The 24,105-nt window shown below is 34.9% G+C and overlaps 1 protein-coding gene across 6 annotated transcripts in view; it reads right to left on the bottom strand.

Moving 5' to 3' along the window:
• Positions 1 to 1,420: 1,420 nt before the first annotated feature.
• TANK (TRAF family member associated NFKB activator) overlaps positions 1,421 to 24,105 on the bottom strand; it is a 143,222-nt gene continuing 120,537 nt past the window's right edge. For 5 of the 6 annotated variants that reach the window (XM_049887298.1, XM_049887297.1, XM_049887299.1 and 2 more), the window contains 4 exons: positions 12,716 to 12,789; positions 11,919 to 12,034; positions 5,776 to 6,341; positions 1,421 to 2,284 (listed from right to left, as the gene is read on the bottom strand). In XM_049887298.1, coding sequence (XP_049743255.1) covers positions 2,108 to 2,284; positions 5,776 to 6,341; positions 11,919 to 12,034; positions 12,716 to 12,789 — 933 coding nt within the window. In that variant the 3' untranslated portion in view covers positions 1,421 to 2,107. Of the gene's footprint in view, positions 2,285 to 4,439; positions 4,609 to 5,775; positions 6,342 to 11,918; positions 12,035 to 12,715; positions 12,790 to 24,105 lie in introns of all 6 variants that reach the window. The other variant, XR_007517834.1, reaches the window with a different exon arrangement.

The raw sequence follows: 24,105 nt of genomic DNA, 5'->3' as shown, positions 1-24,105 counted from the left end.
GTAAGAAAGCAGATGTCCCCGCTGGCAGCAGCCTCAGCCTCCGGGGAAAGCTGCACTGGGGGGGCCCTCCTGAGGACATTCACCTCCCACTTCTCAGGCATCCCGATCACAACTGCCTCGCCTCGGCGGGGGTGGTTTTTTTCAGACTCAGCGTTTCGTGTGTGCAGCTTTTTTACCTGGGAGCTGTTCTTACCCGGCCACGCTTAGCAGATGCCAAGAGGCAGCCCCTGCACCACTCAGTGATAGGAGAGACCTGGCGGGTGCCCGCTCCACCTTTCTAGCTGCGGCCAGAGCCACCTCAGCAGGCAGAGACAGGAGCCTGCTCTCCAAGCCCCTCTCTGTGGTCCAAGAGGGCCTCCGTCCGTCGGAAGATGGGGCTTAGGATAGAGCTGGAACCCAAAAGAAAACAGCATCACCCGCTCTTACTAAAAGTGATGGAGGTGGGAAAGGGGTGGACTGAGGAGACGGGTCTGTGACTGTTTGAATCACCTTCTTGGCTAGAGAGTGTCCTTTGGTTATCAGCAGGCTAGTAGGTGTCAACTGTGTGAGATGGGCTCTCCCCTTCTAAAAGAGGGCAAAAGAACTCCCTTTCACAAGACAGGTACAGTGGTATATTCTGGCTGGTACACTCTGGGACATTTTTATTTTTAATTTTGTATATGTGTGTGAGAGGGGAGGCTGGGTGGGCGGGAGGTAGGGGGATGGGAAGAGGCTTGGGTAATTGTCTAGGCATTTCCATTCATCCCCAGTGGCAATGAAGGAAAGATGTACATGCTTCAGAACCCTTCACAGTGAATACCTAATAATCGCTATGTCACCTTGGTGAGGAAGATGTCAATGTGATGTGCTTGGCACCCTGAGAAGTTGAGGCACCACTCTCATTCTTCTACACATTAAGCTCTTCACGGTGGCACAAGAGCCTGCTTGAATCCCCCCTATCCCAAACCCTCTGGCTCAAAACACTTGCTTCAAGATGGCTTTAATTTCTGTTTCAGAGTTGCAAATCAATGTTTACTTCACAAAATGGAAGCATTTTTTAAAAGTCTGGGGAAAAAAAGAAACCCAAAAGGCAAAAATCATGGGGAAGAAAAACAAAAGGGAATTTCATTTTAGAATGTTAAAAACAAAATCTTCTCTCTCATATGTCTTCCAGTGGCCAACAGTCAAGCTGCTAACAATGGATAACAAATTTCTCAACAAGAATATGGACATTTCTAATCTGAATTAACAAATAAGGATAGTTCTTACAGGGTTTTAGATTTGCTCCCATTAAATACGAACATGTTTCTTCAGTAAGTTTAGTTTGAAAAACAATTTCAAAATTCAAAGTGACCCAGTTGTGATAAAATGCCATCATATCTGGTCATTATCCTTCTATCTGGTTACTGGAAAGAAAACATGACTTTTAAGAACTTTCCCAAAAGGTGATTTATTTCCTTTATTTTCTTTTTACTCAGAAACAAAGAACACATTAGTGATTACAGCATAAGTAACCCTTTTAATGCCTAATTCATTTTTATCACGTAGCTATATACAAGGTAAAAATTAAAACCATGTATATTATTAAAAAAAAACCCCTAAGGTATTTACTTTTACCAGTGATTTTATCACTAGCCAACAAATGTCTTAGGTTTGGCATTTACTTAGATGTTTAGGTTGTCTACTATTCTTTATTACAGTTTTATTAAAAAAGAACATCACCTATATCATAAATAATCTATATTGTAAAATGAAAACATATGGAAAAAAAACCCTATAAACATTTAACATTACTAAATTCAGTTGCTCTAACTGGAAATTCAAGCAGTAAGCTTAGATATTTGAAATGAACTTGAATTATGATTATATAATTTCATAAAGTCACAGAATTTTGAATTATGGAAATAACACTTAAACATGAATACAATGAATTACAGATTTGTACAGAATGATCTTTAAAAGATAATAAGAGCAAGTTACAAAATTTAAGTTTAGAAAAAAATTCAAATAGCTATAGCACTGAATTTTTCTAAAATCCTTCCTGAACGAAGTTTACAATTAAGTATTTATAGTATTACAAACCCAAAATCATTGCATAGAACTTGATATGTCTGTTTTCAAATGCGTCTTAAGTCTCCCCATTAAAGTGTGAATTAAGATGCCGGAGGAAATCCCCCCTGGATGTAATGGATGGTGGGAAAACTGCTTGACAGAATTCACATACTCGAGGTATATGCAGTTCTGAGTCTGTACCACTTAGTACCAATAAGTCACTGTCTTCATTAGGATAGGGCTTCCAAACAGGCTGCAGGAAACAAACAAACAAAAATATCTTCCGTTATTTGCGTTTAAAATCAACTTGCATTTTGAATGAGTTATGTGTGTGTATTTGAAATTCCTTAAAAACAACAACCAAATGCTGAAATTTCTTAATATGAAAGCAAATCACATTTACATTAACGTTAACATGAAGGCATGACTCAATTCTCTTTTTCATAAGGGACAACAAAATTTTGATTAAAAACCACTTGAGACACAAGTTCCTGCATTTTATCTTCACATATTTAAACACATGCCAGCTTTAACACTAGCAATTTCTAACACCCACTATCAGAATGGCAGTAGTTTTGCAATAAAGGTCAATACTTTAGATCCTTTATTAAATTCTATCTTTTCTATTTTATAATAGAAACATTAAGTTATAGGGTCTTTATTAGTCCATGGTACACTAGGTATCATGTATATGTGTGAGGCATTTTAATCAAAAGCAATTTAAATTTCACTACTATTTATAAGCAAATATGCAATAAATAAATCATTTATCAGTGTTTTTTGATTTTTGAAAAGAAAACATTTTCTTTTAAACTTGTAAACAAAGTTCACTGATCAATTATTGTTTTTTGAAATGTCAAATATTTAATCATTCAACAAAATCTAACATCAGATGCACACTTTTGACTTGTTACTTTGCTCCTATTCTATTGTGCATAATTTGGCCTTCTTACCCTTCCCTGTGCCAGAATAAAGTGAGACCTGTCAACAACTGTTCAATTAAAGAACTACGGAAAATTATAATTCAGCAGAACCACCTCCATTCCACTATAATCAGCATATATCCACATTTAAACAACTGCATTTTTTCTTTTTTTTAAAACAGACAGAAGAGCAAGAAATAATATTTAGTTTAATATTAACAGTAGGTGCTCAATAAATGTTGACTGTAATATACTATTTTTTATGAATTGTATAAACCAAATTATTTTTAAAATTTGCTTTATTACCTTGGTGTAAGAGCCAAAAGAAAATAATTCTAAATTCTGATACTTTGAGAAGAATCACCTCCTCAAGTCAATTTTGAGAAGCATGAAGAGACCCTTTTATCCTCCTATCACTAATGTTTTTACAGTAACACAGCCAGGTCCGGCACCTGATCAAGTGTTAGTTTTCATCCTCTTAACTTCCTTGCATCTAGTTAACCAATTATTAACATAAACAGTAGTATTACTAATTGAAACATTTGAATTGCACATTGCTGTCTTCTTATAAACATTACCGGACAGCTGTGTACAGTTGGTGTAAATATACAAAGTCTGTCTAGGCACCAAGATTCATTCAAATATCAGTACAGAAGAGTTTATAATAACATTGACTCAATTCCTTTGTGAGAATCTGGCAGTTTTATCACAAAAAAATAGTAATATTTAAAATAAATGTTAGGAAACTTAGAGGTAAAATATTTTCTTCAGAAAAAAATTTTTTTCCATGATAAATGAAAAGTAGTAATACTTGTATGTAAGCAAAAATCTAGCTAGAGTGAACTAGATTCAAATTTTACTGTTTTGCAGTTTAAACAAAAAGTGTAATTGATTACTATGTACCACCCTAATGGGAAATTGGTATGGATTTAAATAAAAGATTACTACTTTAAAGATAACCCTTATTGAGATCTATAAAATAGTAAGAAATGGACTGGGAAACAATTTAGATTCTAAATTTGGTAAGCCAATCTTCCACTGCCAATTTACCTTCAAAGTCCATATTTATCCTATCCCATTGGGAGCTATTAGTTCAGATTGGATTTCTTCAAAGAATTCAGTTGGGACCCCAATCACTGACTCAGCAAAAGTAAGGGAGAAATGAAAATCACATAGAGCAAAAATAAGCAGATGTATTTTAGACTTTGTTATGCTACTTGAATGTGTAAACAAAGGTATTAGATAGTAATGACTGATATAAAGTCAAAACTAAAACATGTAACTAAAATTTCACTTCCCTTGGCTAGTATCTATCAGCAAGTCAAGAATTTTGGATTTATCATACTAACTTTATTATTACAAAGAAAATAATATATATATTAAAAAAAATTCATTTTAGAAATATTCTTTCAATTCCAAACTGTAACATGGACTTCAAAACAAACTAATTTCTTGCTTTGTCTGCCAAAATATCAATTATCTAACCTTATGCCCCATGTCTTGTGACAGCTCAACACCAATTCTCCTGCACTTTTTAAGCTGCATACTTCTCCATCAAGTTGTAATCACATACCAGCTGTTTCTCTTGCGGTAGTATAGAAAGCAAATGCACAATGCAGGGTGCCATCTACTGAAACATGAATGCACAGACTAACTAGTAAAAGAACAAGCAAGAGATATAATGGAGAAAAAAGTAACAAGTATTAGAACTGATGTACTTCACAGCTCCACAGGAATTCTACCGGCAATAAATGAAATTTATTTAATTTGTTTCATTTAGTAGCAACTAGGATGAGAAATAAGGTTCAATGTGGAACATAAGTGAGTTTATAATTAAGAATTATTGTCAGATATTGCTTAGTTTTTCCTACCACTAAGATGTACCACAGCATGACTGCAGCTTCCTTTGTATGATTTAAAAGTCTATAAACTACAAGAGTAGTTATAAGACCAAACTGTATTCAAGTTTTTTTTTCCAATTAAATATTTCAAGGCAGAGAAGATAAATCAAACAAATGCAAGTTGTACAGACATTTACATCAACATGTATTTTCATGAGCTTGTTTATTTTTATTATTACTGTAACAATTATATATGTTCACTGCCTTTAGGGATTAATTTTCTTAAATGATGTGATAGAACCTAAATCTAAAAAGAAGGGTAGGACTGGGACAGGCACTGTAAATAGTATGTGAACTTAAAAAAAATTAAAGTATTAGATTGAAATCATACATATGCAGAGCTTATTTTAAAAAATATATTAGGCTACATGTTCAGTGCTAGACTAGAAACCAAAACTTAAACCAAACCTTATAGGTCTACATACCGTGTAACTGAGAATATGACAGCTGAAAGATAGTTCACTTACTTTGATAAATAGGAATATACAATGCAATGATTTACTTATGGAAAATTATTCATTCTTGTAAAGATGAGGATGATATATGCGAACATTTTAATTAAAAAAATACCATTTGTTTCACAGTATAAAATTTAATAAAGAATCCTGTGATAACATTGATATTGAGTAAACGAGCTTTGAATAAGGGACTAAGAAAGTGACACCACACTAGATATGAATAAGGTTTACACGTATTTTAAAATGTGCCATAGATTTTAATGTACTTATTATGGGCTTTACCATATTCACATTTTCTAATCATGTCATTTATTGTAGGATTTTATTTTTTATTGAAAACTTTAACTTCGGCTAGCCATTAATTTAAAAAGAATGTCGATAACCTAAGAGAGATACATATCTATGCATTTATGGCAAAATGTGTGTTCACACATAATGTATTTGTTAATGCAAAACAGTTACCTGCTGTGGTCCTCGGATAGCTCTTCCTGAGGGATCGAAGGAGGGAAAAGGTCCATTAGACGGGTCCTGAAGTGGGAATGTTTTTACATATAGTGCATTATGGTCTCCAGGTGGCAAACATGGAGCATTATCCACAGTGTTTACAAGATTGGAAGGTTTTGTTTTGTCAGTTGTTTTAAGGTTTTGTATAGCTGAAGCTATGGGATCAATTCCCTGATTTTCAAAAAAAGTTTCTTCTGTTTTAATGAAGTTTCCTGGCTTGTTCCTGAGCTCCATATTAAATTTGTCCTGGCACATTGTCTCAGATGTGGCAGGACCAAGGACTTTGGGTCTCTCTGGAGTGCTATGTAAGAACGTAGAGTCACTGTCCATAGGTGGAAACCTGACATTGAATTTAGAAAGTGATTCAAAAGAGGTGTCTTCCTCATCTTGGCCCAGTCCTCTCGGTGTGACAGAAGTGGTGCACGGTGCGTCTCTATTTATATCATCTTTAGCCTGAGGCTGAAATAGCGCTTCTTGTTTATCGGTTTTATCCGTACACTGTACAGGCACAGAGCACTGTGTTTCTGCAGGGGAAAAGAACACAAAAGGGAAACAGTCACATTCAAATCATTCTTAAAAATCTGTTCAACCAGCTTCGGACAGATGAGTATTATTTTCCTATTAGCTTTTATGGCAATAGAAGACAACCGGGATTTCTGCATTTGCTACTGTGTCACACAGGAGTATTAACAGAATCCTGCGGGTGAATGGAAATGTAGCTTATTAGTCTAAGTACTTTGTCTTTCCCTAGATTTTGTGCTGTAAGCTTTGCATCTTGTTCACAGTTATACCACACCACATTTGCTTATAGTATATATATTTAAACACTTTGTCAGTAATGGAAGCTGCAACTGTGAACTTACTTCGACAAGTAAGTTATGAAGGAAAATCCTTACTAAGCACATATATATATATGTACACACACACACACACACACACACGTAAAGAATCTATATAAGTTAGGTCATTTACTTCCTAATATTATTATGTAACTATGTACTATATCACCAATGAATTTAGTCACTGTCTAATGTCAATAATCCATGTGCTGGAGTGGTGGTGGTGACGGTTAGGGAGAAGAAAGAAGGCAGAGGCAGATGAAGGATGAAACCTCAGGATGCATGTTAATAAAACTGTATGTGACTATACGATTTTCTCATCAATAAAAAAAGGCCTTCACTTTAACCCAGGGGTAGATACTACGGCCTCTGTAGATAACAGGGCCTCTGAAACTCATTTATTTAAAAGTTACTTATCTGACAAATTCAACTTGCCAGGACATAAGCAAAAGACAGAAACTAGGTAAACAGAGCTTCTGAGAAACCAGAATTAGAGCCACAAGGCCCATGGATGTATGAATTTTACTCCTATTCTCATTTTAGGTTTATTCTAACAAGTTTGATGATGTTTCCCTAGCTGGTTAGAAGCACCAAATTAAAAGAGTGTGTGAGTTGTTAAAGGCAGACACAGATATCAACAAGAAGAGCTGAAAGCATGGAGAAGACAAGAAAAACAAAAAAAGCAGATGTAAGATTGCAGAAAACACTGCAGTCTAGTGTAAGGCCAACAAGGCCTATATTTCTCAATTAAAAAAAACGGTGATCAAAGCATTCTCCATGTTGATGACCCTGAGACATTAGAAAAAACTAAAAGCTAAATTATGCTCTATAATATCAGTTCAAAAAGGCAGTGAGGCTGGTAATGTGTGTGTTTGCAAAAGATTTTAAATGGATAAATGGTTAAAAAACAACAACAACAAACATTCACGCTTCAAAAAGGTTAAAGTTAGTGAAGGTGTATCCAATTCACAAGTGAAGACTTCAACAACGATGTAGGTTTAAGTAGACAGAGTATACAAAGTGTCTGCCCAGGTTAGTAGGCAATTAATCAACCAGTTGCCATCAAAGCACTTGACAAATGTCAGCTCTTTTCCCTTTTCTTTTGGGCTTGGCAGACTCATGCCATCTCTCTATTTTTTGTCATAGCACATTCCAATGCAAAATACTTTCTATTTGGATATGATATGTAGTACTATATAACCAACTTCTTTGATTCACCCTGTTATGTACTACTGCTTCTTTTTGCAACAGCCTTGGAACTACTTCCTTGTCTCTAAATTTATCTCCTACCTGATCCATTCTCTATACTGCAGCTTTTCTCCTCTTCCCAGAGTAGCTTTCCTAAAGTACAAATGTGGTCACGTTACCTTCCCATTAAAACCTTTTCATGGCTCTCCAAGGCCTTCAGCTCTCAGAAAAGTCATATAAGACTGTCCATAATTGGCCCCTGGTCAGCTCCCCACACTCACCTTTCACTATACCTTCTTTCCTCCAAGGAGCTCTGGTGGCACAGTGATTAAGCGTTCGGCTTAATGAACTTTGCCGTAATTAGCTTTGCGCAGTTTTTAAAAATAGCCATGTTCTCTTGTCTCTGGACCTTTACATGTGCTGTGCAGACTGCTGAAGTGTTTCCTCCCACTACTCTTTGCCTAATTTTTGACTTGTTCTTCATACCTTGGCTTAGACATAGATTTTGTTGGATGGCTCTCCCTGACTCCCCAAGACTGATATAGGCATGACTTTTAAGTGTCCTGAAGGACTAAACACTCTGTATTGCACTTGCAAGTATACCTTTATTTCTCTCATTAAAGTAGGTTTCTTGAGGCCCCAAACTATGGTTTGTTCCCCACTTATCCCCTATACCTTGCCTAGTGCCTGGCAGATAGTATACCATCAATAAATGCATTCTGAATCAATCTATATTCTCTTCTCTACAAAGCCTAACTAGTATAATATCCTACATTTACTAGATACTCTATCCATGCTTGATGACAAGGAGGGTCCAGCAATCTAGCCCAAGCTAAATTGTTTAGCTACATTTCTTTGAACTCTGAGGTTCTTAAAGTTCATTAACTCTCAAGTAGTCATTTTTTTTGTTGCAGTAGATTTGTGAGTGGCAGGAAATTATAGGAAACAGCACCATCTTTGTAGATAATACTTGCTAACTGTGGATAATAAATCAGAAAAACCAACTGATGAGGTAACCAAATCCTGTTAACACCTGAGAATGAGGATAGAATTATCAAAATGATCTTCACAAGGAAACGGGAAGAATGCTGCAGAATTTGCTGCTGCTGCTGCCGCCATCAATGACCATTAACACTTACTAACATTTCTATGTGCCATGCGCCTTTATGAGCATTATTGAAAACCTGTTGGCGTTGATTCCGACTCATAAGCATTATACATGTATTAATTCATTTTATACTCAAAATAATCTGTAGGTAACCAGTTGACATTGAGTTGACTCTGATTCATGGTGATCCCATGTGTGCCAGAGTAGAATTGTGCTCAAAAGGGTTTTCGATGGCTGGTTTTTTGAAAGTAGGTTGCCAGGCCTTTCTTCCGAGATGCCTCTGGGTGGATTCACACCTCCAACTTTTCAGTTAGAAGCTGATGGTGTTAACTGTTTGCACCGCACTATTATTATACTCATTTTACATATGAAGAAACTGGGACATTGAGAGGTTAATTCCAAGGCCACACAGATAGCGAGTAGATCTGGCACTAGAACTCAGGTAGTCTAACTCTAGAGCCTGTGCTCTGAACCATTATACTAATTAGAAAGGCTGGTTTCAATACAGAAATACAGAAGTCCTGAAATTGACAGAAAGATGATTTGGACTACTTTTCCAATGACTGACCTACTCCCTTTATGGAGAAAACAAAGCAGATGTATTCTCTCAGCATAGCTAGCTGGCATACAACCTTAGCTATATTTAAATAATCTTCTGAGGTAATTTGTCCAAGCAGTGAGAGTTATCATTTATTAAAAAAAAAAAAAAAATTTAAACCTAAGATTTCTAGGGCCACTAGAAATTCAAGTTTAGAAAACTCAAACGGGAACATGAAAGCATTCATCATCCTGACACCCTATTGGGAAACAATCAGATGAGCAAATTACTTTTCTGTTTTGTTTATTTCAAGAATACTTATTTTTCCAAGAAAAAAGTAAAACAGGAAACATTTTTAGATTTTCAAAATTTAAGTAGAGGCTGTTCATTTAGATTACATCTCAGTTTAATTATCTTGTATATTCATAAAAGAAAGATACCTGATGGTTGTTTGTAACCCCGTAATCGTAATCAATCCTATATTCTTCTTTCCTAATCTCCATTCAAATAGGATCCTACTCTATGGACCAAATAGCACCTTAAAAAAACATGCTTTGTCTTTATTTCTCCTCAAGACTGTTGTCATATGTGGGTGAGTACAAGAAAGACAGTAATAAAAAGAAAATGTACAATTCTACTAACTCAGTAATTTTTCATGAGCTGTATCTGGTTATTTAAAATTAGATCGAATTTTAATAAAATTGATATGAAAATATTGAAAAAATATAGGGCTAATAATGTTAAATATACTTTTTCCAGAAATATTATTCAAATCATATTTGAAATAGTTCCTCTATTTTTATTTAGTGTTGTAGCCATACTTAGAAACCCTGGATAGGCATCTTTTTTTCTGAACATTTGTTTTTCTTTCTTTCCCCTTTTAATCTACTATTGCCAGAAGCATCGTATTTGATACTCTGGTTTCTGTTTGGTCCCAGCAAAAATTCACTGGAGCCTGTAGCACAGCAGATCTAAAACATTTCAAGAATAATGTATATATTATTTATGACACAGTTAATATAAAACATAAGAATAACATTAGTAAGCAGTTTTAGTGGGCAAAAAATTGAAACAGTGTTCCAGTTGACAGATAGATACTTAGATTCAGACCTGTGTAATTCAAAAATGGTCAAACTATTAAGCTGTTGATAATGCGGTAAGTTCTCTATGTAACAAAGACTATATCACCATTACAATGTTTTGATAAGATGTTGATGTTGAGAAAGCGTATTTATGAATTCTAGGGACTACATCTGTATGGCTAGTATATTTTAAATAAAAATAATTTGTTTACCTCAGAAGTACCTAGTGTGTCTTTAGTTTGTACAAAAAACCTATTATGAAAATATGACAAAAATTAAGGTGGAGGAATTAAGAGTTTTTGGGGAGGTGAGAGGAAAGAGGAGGAAGAAATAAAGTATGTCCATCTACAAAAACTGTTTTATTTCTATAATACCACATTGTGTAACTTTGCTGAAAATAAAATAGTAGTAGTGGTAAGCAAAAAGTGAATTTAAATTATGAAATGATTTTTTAGACAGCCTAGATATGGGAAAGATATGGGAAGAGATCTTTAAATATGGGGGTGCCAGTCAGCCCTGCTGAAACATCTCTCAGAGTGAAAACTGTAAATCACATCTCTTGGGAATTGTATACAGAATATCTTAAGTGATAAGAGTAAAGGAGAATTTATCATAAGTGATCAGTTAACTTTCTTTTTATTTACTGAATTGCTTGGGGGCCAACTCAACCCCTGGTATTTTGCTATTCCTATTAAACTACTAAAGCAAATACCAAGAAGATAGTCTGGGGTTTTAGGGATGGGAGGAGCTTTTAAAAAACACAGTGTAACCAATGTGTAAAAAAGATGATCCATTTAACTTTTATTTTATACTAAACTTTTACTTTGTGCCTCCAAAAGAACTCGTGCTCGGGAAATGTGAAGTCTTTATTTCTTGAACCAAATTATAAAAATCTATCCATAGCATTCAACTAGCTTTCAGGCTGAAGATAAAAACAGACCTATGTTCTAATTTTACTTACTCATAGATGGAAATGGGGCTTAAAGGTTGCTTACTAACATGATTTAATGTTTAATAAAACCCCCGATCAGCAACTGAAAACTTTTGATATAACCTATATTTATTTTATACTTCTTCAAGGTGGGACTTCTTTTTAAGATGATTAGTAATTATGTCAATTAATTCAATCTGTACAGTACCACACACAATACAGAAAGAGAAAAAAAGCCAATAATTATATAATGTAATATATTAAACAGCACTCACCCATTCAAATATAAGGAAGAGGGGTGTAGGCTGCAGCTTCTTTGCGCTTTGAAATATTTTCACATTCAAAAAGAAATCAATTTTAAGTAAACACCAGTAAAATTAATATTACCCATACTGTGTGTTAAATCAAACCTTACCAGTTGCAGTGTCTGGTACATTAAGTTTGCTTAAGTGCTCTTTTTGTGCTTTTGCTAGCATGCATATTCTATGAAATTCTTCTTTCAGATCCCAGAACGTCTTCTCTATATAATCCCTATTTAAAAAAAAAAAAAAAATAAGGCTGTATCTTCATGTATTTTTTATCATAATTCAACTTATATAGCAACTTTTCATTTACCACAAAATAATTACTGAAGGGTTAAGGTTAAAACATTTTAAATTCCTAGAAAATGCCCCCTGAACAACTCCAATGTTTGGAAAGCTACGCACAAAGTAAGAAATAAAAGTTCTAATACATAAATATAGTACAGACTACCACATCTACTTTTTCATAATCACAGGCTGACTCTTAGTCTCACCTACATTAGAAATTTTAATGTATTGATTTTTGTTGTCTGAAAACAAAAATTGAATATTATTCCTCATTTTGCTAAGGTTCACATTAGGGTCCATGTAAAACAATATGGTCATAATAGTTGGTCTATCGAAGTAGTAGAGCTTCGGAGATTTCAGTTTTTAGATTGAGCTCTGTTATTAACTGTATGATGTAATTAGCTCATTTTAACATGTAGGAGCTTCAAGTTTTTGGTTTTGTTGGTCTCTTACAGTTCTTAAAGAAGGCTGAGATTTTTTTACAATTATTGAAAAATTTTAAAGGTATATATATAAAATATATTTCCCTATAGGGTCGCTATGAGTCAGAATCGACTCGACACCAATGAGTTTGGTTTTTATTTGTAATTTTTAGAGTTGACAAAAAAGAATACACAATTACCTTTCATGGAATAAAGGAATGCCAAGACTCTTTGGTGAATTTTCTTTTCTAGAAGAAACGTCTTGTCTTCTTACCTTGAACACAAAAAATGATTATCACTTTAAAGTGCTTCCAAACTCAAATGAGAATGGGTTAACAGAAAATACAATGGGAAATTTATTTGTCTTCCCTACTAAAAAAGTTAAGAAAGCTTTATATACATACATATATATATACTTCTGTATATGTAAATGCCAGAAGTTGGAATTGACTGCAATGAGTATTTTTTTCTGTGTGTGTGTTTTATACATAAATGTATATACAAATAAATAAAATGTACAATAGAATTTACTTTTAAATGGGAAAAATCAGGAAAGAGGAAAATAGAGGTAGAAAAACAGCATGAAGACATGGAATATTTCTGATAGTATTTTCAGTACCAGTAATTAAAAAAGTTACCCAAATTCAAACAGTGGCCACAACTGCTACTGTAATCACCAAGCACCTGATATGACCAGCGACTTTAGGGGGAAAAAAAATCTGTGTGTGTGATTACTTCTTATGATATTCACTAACAGTGGACTATACATTTAAATCAATGTCTTTGTATTTTGTTATCCTTTGCTGAGGAATGGAGCTGTATTAGAGGAAGAAGAAAAACCAAGCTGTAGAGCTCCTTAGCATTTAACAGAGATTTTAAAGGTTTATAAATATAGTCCAATTATGTATTTAAGCTACTTCAACCCAAGCTCTTACCTTTCACTCCCACCCTGTGGCTTACATGGGTATTACATTTATTCTGACATTTAAAAAGTCAACATTAAAGAACATGTTGTAATAATCGATTCTATCGTTCAGATTAAAAAAAAAATCTTTAATCATTCTTAGAAAGCTTTCTACGTGTACCTTCTGAAGCTATAAACTAACAAATTCAGAGATTTGAAGAACTCCTAGTATTATATAATCACATTGTAACAGCTAAAATTGTATAGTTCTTATTTGAGTTCAAATTCAAACCAGTGGATATTTATGTCCAGTGGCTTTTTAGATTTTATTCAATTAAGGTCACTGTTTATTATTAAAGTGGAAGATTTGTTTCTTATCTTCCTGCTTTTCGGAAGATTTCTATCAATTTCTTACAAGTCTTATTTGTTCTTTAAGAAAAAACGACATGAGTTCAGTTTGTTTTTCTTAAAATTAATATCTTCTCCAATTTATTTCAGTTTATTGCTCTCATTTTCCAGTTTTTTAAAAATACCAACGCTTTCTTGACATTTCTAAAATAGAGCATTATTATACACTAGCAATGAGTAAAATAAAATTCTAGCAATACAATTTGTGATTTTATATATTACATCATCAGACTGAGGTAAAATAAAGATCATTTTATTGATGCATACTGTTTATCTGACAAATATTTAGGCCATGCCTTCTTCTGGATTAAAACTGCAGTTGAGCTTTATAAAGCAGTCACATCAGAAGATATTTTCACATTTGCAGTTTGTTTTTAAAAGTGGTAGACAAGGTTTTTCTTTAGTGTTATTTGCAGTTAGAACACTCAATGGATTTCAATGTGGACTAGAAAGAAAGGCAACATTTTAAAACCAGCCAGTCATTCAGGATACTACAAGGATGAAAAGAAACTTTCATGAGATTATTCTCATATTAAACTTTTATCAGCCAAATCAGACAAGGGAGTATACTAAAAGAACAGAAAAACTTGGCAATTTAATATGCTAAACAAATCATAACAAAATACATGATTATATTAAAATGAATGATAGGAATCCTTTAAAAAATCGGTACTAAAAATTCTCAATATGAAAAAAATTTTTTAAATTGGCATTAGAAAGAACCAAAAAGTACTCTATAATTTTAGCCTAAAAAATGAGGACAGTTACAGAAAGAGGTAAAGAAAAATATCCCAGTTTCCAAAGTCCTGATTTGGACATAAACTAGAACTGATTGCTTCTGAAGTTAAGAAAGCCTTAAGAATTAATGGGATGAAGTTCTGGACGTGCTGAGTGAAATAAGGCAGACACAAAAGGATAAATATTGTGATTCCACTGATACGCAAATGCACAGAGATGAAAGTTTATTAGTAGTTACCAGGGACTAGAAGGCGGAACTGCGAGTTATTGCTGAAGGGGTACTGAATTTCCACTTGGGGCGATGAAAAAACTTTTGGAAATGGATAGTGGTGATGGTAGCTCAACATGGTAAATGTAATTAATGTTCACTGAATTGTACACTTAAAAATGGTTAAAATGACAAATGTCTTGTTTTATATATATATATATATATATATATATATATATATAAACAAAACCCAAGCCCGTTGCCTTCGAGTTGATTCCGACTCATAACAACCGGTTTACTACAATTAAAAACAAAAAACAACTAATGAGTGGAGGGGTGAAAGAAAAAGTAGTAAAAGAATGATAAACTTTTGCTTGGCTTGGCAAATAACTGGTGCCGTCTAGCTTCTGTGCTGTTTAGGTTTGATAACTGGTGTGGATGAATTTATCTGGGAAAGATTCTTTGGGTTATTGGTGGGGGGAAAAGGAAGGACTCACTGAGGAATGTCTGAAGTATCTAAACTAAGGTCTTCAGCTTCTTGGGGGTTAGAAACAGCTCTGTTTACTATTACTTTATTCTTATTATTATTGAAGGAAGTATTATTGTTGTACTAAGCATTACATTGCACCTCCTATCATTCACACCAAATAAATCTGTTAATATATTTTGAATGAAAATTTTGGGTTTCCAGCATTCCAAGAAAAAAATTTCAAAAAGGGAGCCTCTTGCTACTTGCAAAAAAAAAAAAAGGAAGCAGTTCCCTGCCATTTCGCAGTGGAGTTTACCTAGAATGGGTGCACATGTTAATGCTATCTTGTATCATAGCAATCTGACAGAATTTTCTGAAAATGATCATTTATTTTTCAAAGGATTTAGGATTAGTATAATTAGAATAGTCAACACTTTTCATAGATACTCAAACTTTCTTTTCAATGTTTAAGTTTCTTACCTAATGAAGATTACTCCATTTGTTGAACATCTCAGAGAATAAATATTAGAAAGAGATAACTTTTATTTTTCTTTCTATTCTCAAATATTATCTGAGTGGACCCTACACTGCAGGAAGCTGAAGTTCTGCTAATTTGGAAATAAGAAAGAAAGAGAACTCTGAACATTATATTTCAGAAGCTTTTAAACAAATCATTCAAAAAATGAATTTATTTTGCAGTACTAAAACTTAACATACTTGACATCATAAACTGTGCCAAGTATTAGTTTGGAAATGCCAAATTTACGGAATGAATGCTGAAATATGAGCTTTACACATTCTACTTTCCATATACACTTCCAGTAAGTTATTCAACTAAATCCATTAAGATAAACCCATCTGAAACTGTTGGAAGACGTTGTGAAATGATTCCTAAAATGTCCTCTTAAATAAACCCGGAGAATTTTACTTTCATGTAAATCAATCTAAGCTTCTCATATATGGGATATATATATATATATATATATATATATATATATATATATATGTATGTGTTCCAAGGACTAGCTGAATGGTATTTGAGAAAGATAATAAAGATTAAAAAAAAAAATGGCTAATATTTCATTAATCCAAAATCAAGTTTATTCTTAATGCAAAGATAATGGAAAATGTTTTTGTGTTAGATTCCAGGATCTGTTAGATATTAACATCTTAAAAAAAGAAATGTATATTTCCCCAATGCATTTTGTTATATTTAGTACTAAAGTGGAAACATTTTATTCTTCTTATAGTTTGAAAAAATTAAAAAGCGCAACAAAAATTTTTTAATTTAGAATATCCTTTCTCAAAAATTTTAAGCAATTAAAGTCAGCAAAATTAGAGATTTTTGAACTTTCAGAGATGTTACTGAATAAACTCATTACTACAGTGTGTATTTTCTGATATATAAGAAGCTCAAACTTTAAAAGGCTAACACTGAATAAAGGTGGTAAATTTTCCATGATACATATTTGAATTTCAGCAATGCCTACCACTTTTTCCACTGTTCACAGCAAAGAATCCCTCTGAACTTCAGTTGGGACCCCTGCATGCAAAGGAGTATTCACTTTTAGGTGGCTCGGGCGACTGAGTGTAGTTATATTTTGTTTAGTTTCTGGATGAGTCATAATAGAATTATGATCTTTGAGACAGAAAAGGGAAACACGCTCTTACTAGGAAAAATATAAACTAAAAAATAAACCAAGGTGAGATGGGACAGATTGGTAAAGGGAATATGAACTATTATACTATTTTAATAGTTATAATCCTAGCTAGTTAAAAACTCACTAGAGAAAAAGAAACAAGGACAATAGAAAAGAGAAATTAAAAATAAGGACTCACTTGTCACTTAGATTTTTTGAAACCTAAGAATGAAGTGCTAGTGGAAGAAATGAGGTTGAGTATTTCCTTATCAGTTTTAGATATATTGAGGCCAAAGATGTTATATGACTGAATTAGGGAAAAAGCGAGAAAAGGGCTGAGACAGAGAAGAGAATAAGGTAGGAAAAAAAGGATCAGAAAAAAATTAGAAAAAGAGATTCGATAAGAATAAATACAAAAGCATAGTAAAATAAGAGTATGAGGACAAAAAAGTAAATAAAACCATCACCAGGAAATTGTATTTAATCTATAATAACTATGGCCATAGGAAATCTACGGTGCTCTCACCCGCATTATCATTCCTGAAAATCTAGCAAAGCAAGAGAACACAAATTCTAGGAGCCTTGTCTGTTCTGCATGACGCAGTGTGCTAAGCAAACCCACTGCCAGTGCGGGAACCACTCCAGGGCAAAATGGGATCCGGCCCAGAGTTCTGAAGGAAGTGGCAAGAAAATAAACAATATAGAAATAAAATTAAACACCCCAATTACTTCCAAGTTCTTTACAGGGTTCCGATTTAATGTAAACCTCCCCCCCCCGCCGCCAATTTCTATCAATTCAATGCTACAATAAAACACAATCTTAAAAAAAAGTTAAAATCCTTTACCAACACTGCCACATTACTATCATTTCAAATCTGTGAAGTTCATTTGAAGCAGAGTGAGATTAATACTTCACTGTCTTTTGTCTTCCACTTTTTGTTAGGTACTTTTTCCATGTATCTTTCTGAATTTATTTTCTTAAAAGAAATAAAATATTTAACTGTGGGGATGCTGTCATGGATTGAATTATGTCCCCCCAAAAATGTGTGAATCAACTTGGTTAGGCCATGATTCCCAGCATTCTGTGGTTGTCCTCCATTCTGTGATCCTGATTTTATGTTAAAAGATTAGGGTGCGACTGTAAAACCACCCTTACCCAGAGCAGATCCATGATCCAATGTAAAGGGAGCTTCCCTGGGGTGTGGCCTGAATCACCTTTTATCTCTCAAGAGATAAAAGGAAAGGGAAGCAAGCAGAGAGTTGGGGGCCTCCTACCACCAAGAAAGCAGCACCAGGAGCACAGCACGTCCTTTGGGCACGCGGTCCCTGCGCCTGAGAAGCTCCTCTACAGGGGAAGATTGAGGACAAGGACCTTCCTCCAGAGCTGACAGAGACAGAAAGTCTTCCCCTGGAGCCGACACCCTGAATTCAGACTTGTAACCTACCAGGCTGTGAGAAAATACATTTCTCTTTAACTTAAACGATCAACTGAAATAAGTAAGGTTTCCTATACTACCTACCTCACCCTCAAATACTACATTGAAAATGAACTGATTTGGAAAAACAGCTCTTTTCCTTAACCATAGATCTAATATCATTACCATGGTGAATGAAATGTATTTTCATGAAAATAACTATTATTTAAGCATTTTAATCTATTATTTAATTTAATCCACATAATCTTGTAAATTATTGTTGTTGTTTCAAGTGCCCTCAAGTTGATTCCGACTCATACTGACCGTATGTGCAACAGAACGAAACACTGCCTGGTCCTGCGCCATTCTCATAATCGTTATGCTTGAGACTACTGCTGCAGCCACTATGTCAGTCCATCTTGTTGCGGGACATCCTCTACTTTACCAAGCATAATTTCCTTCCCCAGGGACTGATCCCTCCTGATAACATGTCCAAAGTATGTGAGATCTAGTCTCACCATCCTGGCATCTAAAGGGCATTCTGGCTGTACTTCTCCCAAGACAGATTTGTTCATTCTTTTGGCAGTCCATGGTATTATTCAATATTCTTTGCTGATACCATAATTCAAAGGTGTCAATTCTTCTTCACTCTTCCTTATTCATTGTCGAGCTTTCAAATGCATATGAGGTGACTGAAAATACCACGCCTTGGGTCAGGTGCACCTTAGTCTTCAAGGAGACATCTTTACTTTTTAACACTTTAAAGAGGTTTTTTTTTTTTTTTTTTTTTGCAGCAGATTTGCCCAATGCAATGCGTCGTTTGATTTCTTGACTGCTGCTTTCATGGGTGTCGACTGTGGATCCAAGTAAAATGAAATCCTTAATAATTTTGATCTTTTCTTCGTTTATCATGATGTTGCTTATTGGTCCAGTTGTGAGCATTTTTGTTTTATGTTGAGGTGTAATTTATATTGAAGGCTGTGGTCTTTGATCTTCATTAGTAAGTGCTTTAAGTCTTCTTGACTTTCAGCAAGCAAAGTTGTGTCACCTGCATATTGCAGGTTGTTAATGAGTCTTCCTCCAATAGTCACCGTTTATGTTGTTGAAAAAAGGTATTTACAATGAAGAAGTCGTTAGTCTTGCAAAATTCTATCTCCAGTATCCTTTCTATCACCAAGGCCATATTTTCCAACTACCGATCCTTCGTTTCCAAATTTTGCATTCCAATCACCAGTAATTACCAATGCATCCTGATTTTATCTTTGATCAATTTTTCAGACTGCAGAAACTGGTAAAAATCTTCAGTTTCTTCATCTTTGGCCTTAACGTTTGGTGCGTAAATTTGAATAATAGTTGTATTAATTGGTCTTCCTCATAGGTGTATGGATATTATCCTGTCACTGACAGCTTTGTACTTCAGGACAGATCTTGAAAATTAAGTGCTTTAATTCTTACTCTAAAGTTTGCTATAAAATTAAGGCTTTGGAGAGGTCAAATAATTTGCCTACAGTCCAGTAGGTGGAGTAGCTGATGCTGGCACTGAAGCCTTTCTGCTCTTTGTGCTTAACTACTCAGCTGTAGGGTTCAGCTGTTAGAGAAGCTAACTGGTATACTATTATCTAGCACAGAGAAGTAGATGTAGAATGGTAATATTTATACATTGCATCAATGCAAATTAATTTTAAGATTCTAAAGCTTGCCTGTCACACAGTAAAAAAACAGATTTCTCACGAAGAAATACTTACAAGCCAAGTTTTAATGTCTAAGTATTGGCTGGGGGCAGGGGGAGGGGTGAAGGAGAAGACCTTTGTTCTGGTCCTTACTGTGCTCAAGGATGTCTGGGCAGAAAATTACATAAAAAATAACTTAGATTTATTCATGTTCTGTCAAACCAGTTCAACTGTTGCCACAGTCCATTTCACGATAAGTTCTTAACCAAAATTTCATAGTTTAAGTATTTCTCTAACTTGCTACTAGAAGTTAGCCATTTTCCAAAAAATGCCAATGGAATCCTTACTGTTTTTATTCTCTCTCAAAACTTTAACTCCCTCCTTGCCTCTCCAACTATCTCCTAGTAGAAAACGTGATGATAATTTCAAGCTCTGGTTCACCTCAGGGTTCTTACCTGTTCCCTTGACACTGGGTCACAATTTTCTTGGCTCTTCCGATGTTGAGTAATTTTGAACTACATCCTGAACACTGTGAATATTATCTTGTGCAGACATAATATTTCATAGTGCTTTAAGGATGCTGCTATGTTTTTGCAGGCAATTAACATGGTTAGTCTTGACCCCCAACTCTCATGACTAATGAGGGAAGCAGCTCAGATTCCAGTTCTTTAAGCCTTAGCTGCAAACTGCTTTCACTTTGCCTTTCTATAAGGGCACCTGAGGAAATGGCTAGAGTATTCTTAGACTATGAAATGTTTTCAGTAGGATGAAAAGTAAATTATGTACTGAGAAAAAGGCACCATGGCTTTTCTAACAGGAAATCATAATCTGGCTAAATCAGCAGTTCTCAAAATATGGTTCAGGTTTCCTAAGGGTCTTGAGAAACTTGTAGGCAATCCACTCTTGGGAGAGGGAGTCTGCCATAGGCCTGAGTGTCTCTGCATATTCTTCTGGGCATGCCAAGAATGCAAGGTCCTGATTGTTCTTTACCTGTGATATTTCTCAAATTTTGTTTGCAGAGAGCAAACCTGAAGGATGAGGTAATGCCTCCTTCCGTGGCAAAGAGCAGGCTTGCCCACTGCTTGCTATAAAATGGTAGGTTACCCAAGCTCAGTGTTCCTCTCTTAATGCAACCCACTGCATGCACAGGCATCCATCTAGGTCTATCTGTATGACCTCCAAGGCACTGGGGGGATGGAGGAGGGTACCAGGAGACCAACGCAAATTTGATGCTCTTGCAAATACTTGCTGTGTTATGAATAGTGAAGTCTTTTTTCTCTGACCCAAGAATCTTATTATGTCTTTTCCTAGCATCCATGAAACTGTAACAAGCTAACTTATTAGTCTTTAATTAAGGTAAAATCAAATCCCACACCCTGACATCCATGAGGTCAAACTATTGTCACAATAATATTGCGATGTTATTTGCCTTTTTTTATGGTGTTGATTTTTGCACTGCTGATTTAAAAACAATGGTGAGTAAAACTGCTGGTACTTGAGCACCAACCAAGGCCATGGCATCAAACTGTACAATAGTCACTGTAGTCTTCAATGTCACATACTTAGTAAAAAAAAAGATGACAGTTTCACCTAAGAATGTCTTTGATGGAGTAACAATTATTGACTTACTGAATTTTAAACTCTAAGTTAACACCTTTTTAATATTCTATGTGACAAAATGATGCAATGGTTGTATTGATGAAAACTATTTGTGCAACTAAGCTGCAAGCTGAACTAGTCTTTTTTTTTTTTAATGGAAAGCCATTTTACTTGAAAGAATGACTGACATACAAACTATGATTATTCAGACATTTTCTCAAAAGCAAATGAAGTTAGCCTATCACTTTAAGGAAAATAACTGACAAGATTTGTTGCCAATGATAAAACTTGAACTTTCAAGTGAAAATTAAAATTTTGGAAAACTTGTGCCTGTTACATTAATCTCGACAGCTGTCCAATACCAAAAGACTTTTCTGATGAGATCAGTGTTGATGTTAACAAATGTGATTTTTAAATATTACATAATGAAATAAGCCAACATTTGGAAGATTTGCATAACTCAGTGAATGGGTATTTTCCAAATGATGAATCCATGATGTTACAAAATCATGCATAGGTAAAAGATACATTCAAAGTACAAGATAGACCAGTGGCTTTTAATGTAACAAAGTTCACTGCTAAAGTTTCATATTCCACACTGTATCTAATGTTTAAGAAACTACCATTTGTTGAGTTTTGGTGTAGTATCAAAGAAGAATATCCACAATTACCTAAAAAGGCTATTTTAATGTTTTGTTATATATATACTGATCACACATACAGAAGGACTATTAAAATATTTTCCTCTTTTCCAACTACATATCTTTGTGAAGCTAGATTTTCTTCATATAATTCAACCCCAAAACCCAAAACATCAAAACAGATTGAATGCAGAAGCATTTCATAATACTGAAGAAGCAAAAATCTTCAAAACAGATTTTGAGAACTTTTAGGTGACAGATTATAATACAATATTAACAGAAATTAGATATTTTTGGAGAGGCTATCCGTATCCTATTGTGGTTGAGAGAAGAGCTTTTCATGCCTTGGTCAAGAGAAATCAGGGCTGGACAGAACAACCCAACTCTATTTTGTGGGCTTTGGAGAATAGAAAAAGAAAAATGGGAAATGTAAGAAAGGGAATAATAGGGGAAAGTAAGGGGAGAAAGACCATGGTAGATATTCAAATTTGCTTAAAAGTGAGGGAAGAAAATTTAAAAAAGGGGGGTATGTTACTGCTTATTTTCTTCTCCTCTCAAAAACCACATCTAGTATTACAACAAGGCAAAAAAACCTAAAATAATATACTGAATTAAAAAGCAAAGACCCAGAGCAGGGAAAGTTAGGATGAATTAATTCAGAGTTGAAAACAAAATTTCTGCAACAGATGCAGCATTGTTCACAATAGCAAAAAGATGAAAACAACCTAGGATGCATCAGCGGATGAATGGATAAACCAACCATGGAACATACGCATAATGGAGTATTATGCATTGATAAAGAACAATAATGAATCTGTGAAGCATCTCACAACATGAATGAATCTGGAGGGCATCATGCTGAGTGAAATAAATCAATCACAAAAGGACAGATATTTTATGAGACCACTACTATGACAATTCATGAAAAGGTTTACACACAAAAAGAAACAATCTTTGATGGTTATAGGGAAGGCAGGGGTGGAGATGGAAAAACACTAAATAAGACAATAGATAAAAGACAATAGATAAGTGGTAACTTTGGTGAAGGGTTAGACAGTACACAATGCTGGAGAAGCCAGCACAACTTGTACAAGGCAAGGTCATGGAAACTCCATAGACACATCCAAACTCCCTGAGGGACAGAATTGCTGGGCTGAGGGTGACAGGCACTATGGTCTCAGGAACATCTAGCTCAACTGGCATAACATGGTTTAAAGAAAATGGTCTACATTCTACTTTGGTGAGTAGTGTCTAGCATCTTACTACTCCACTGGTTTCACCTCTTTGGGAGCAAGGGAGAATGAAGAAAACTAAAGATACAAAGGAAGGATTAGTCCAAAGGACTAATGGACCACAACTACCACGGCCTCCACCAGACTGACTCCAGTACAACTAGATGGTGCCTGGCTACTACCACCCACTGCTTTGATAGGGATCCCAATAGAGGGTCCTAGACAGAGCTGGAGGAAAATTTAGAACAAAATTCTAACTCACAAAAAAAGACCAAACTTACTGACCTGACAGAGACTGGAGAAACCCTGAGAGTAGGGCCCCCGGACACCCTATTAGCTCAGTAATGAAGTCATTGCTCAGGTTTACCCTTCAGCCTAAAGGGGCACACCAGCCCAGGGGCAAAGACTAAAAGGCAGGAGGGGACAGGAAAGCTGGTAATAGAGATCGCAAGGTTGAGACAGGAGAGTGTTGACATGTTGTGGGGTTGTTAAATCAATGTCAAACAATATGTGTACTAACTGTTTAATGAGAAGCTAGTTTGCTGTTCGGTATAGTGACTGTGCATTCCTTCCATCTTGTTTTGGTGCTTCCTGCATTGTTTGTAAGTATGGAAGACCACAAAGCAGAACAGGGTTAAAGTTCATAGACACTGGCTGCCGAAACTG

The sequence above is a fragment of the Elephas maximus genome, chromosome 6 (genome assembly GCF_024166365.1).
Source record: "Elephas maximus indicus isolate mEleMax1 chromosome 6, mEleMax1 primary haplotype, whole genome shotgun sequence".
Classification (NCBI taxonomy): domain Eukaryota; kingdom Metazoa; phylum Chordata; class Mammalia; order Proboscidea; family Elephantidae; genus Elephas; species Elephas maximus.
This window is presented reverse-complemented; position numbering and strand designations above follow the sequence as displayed.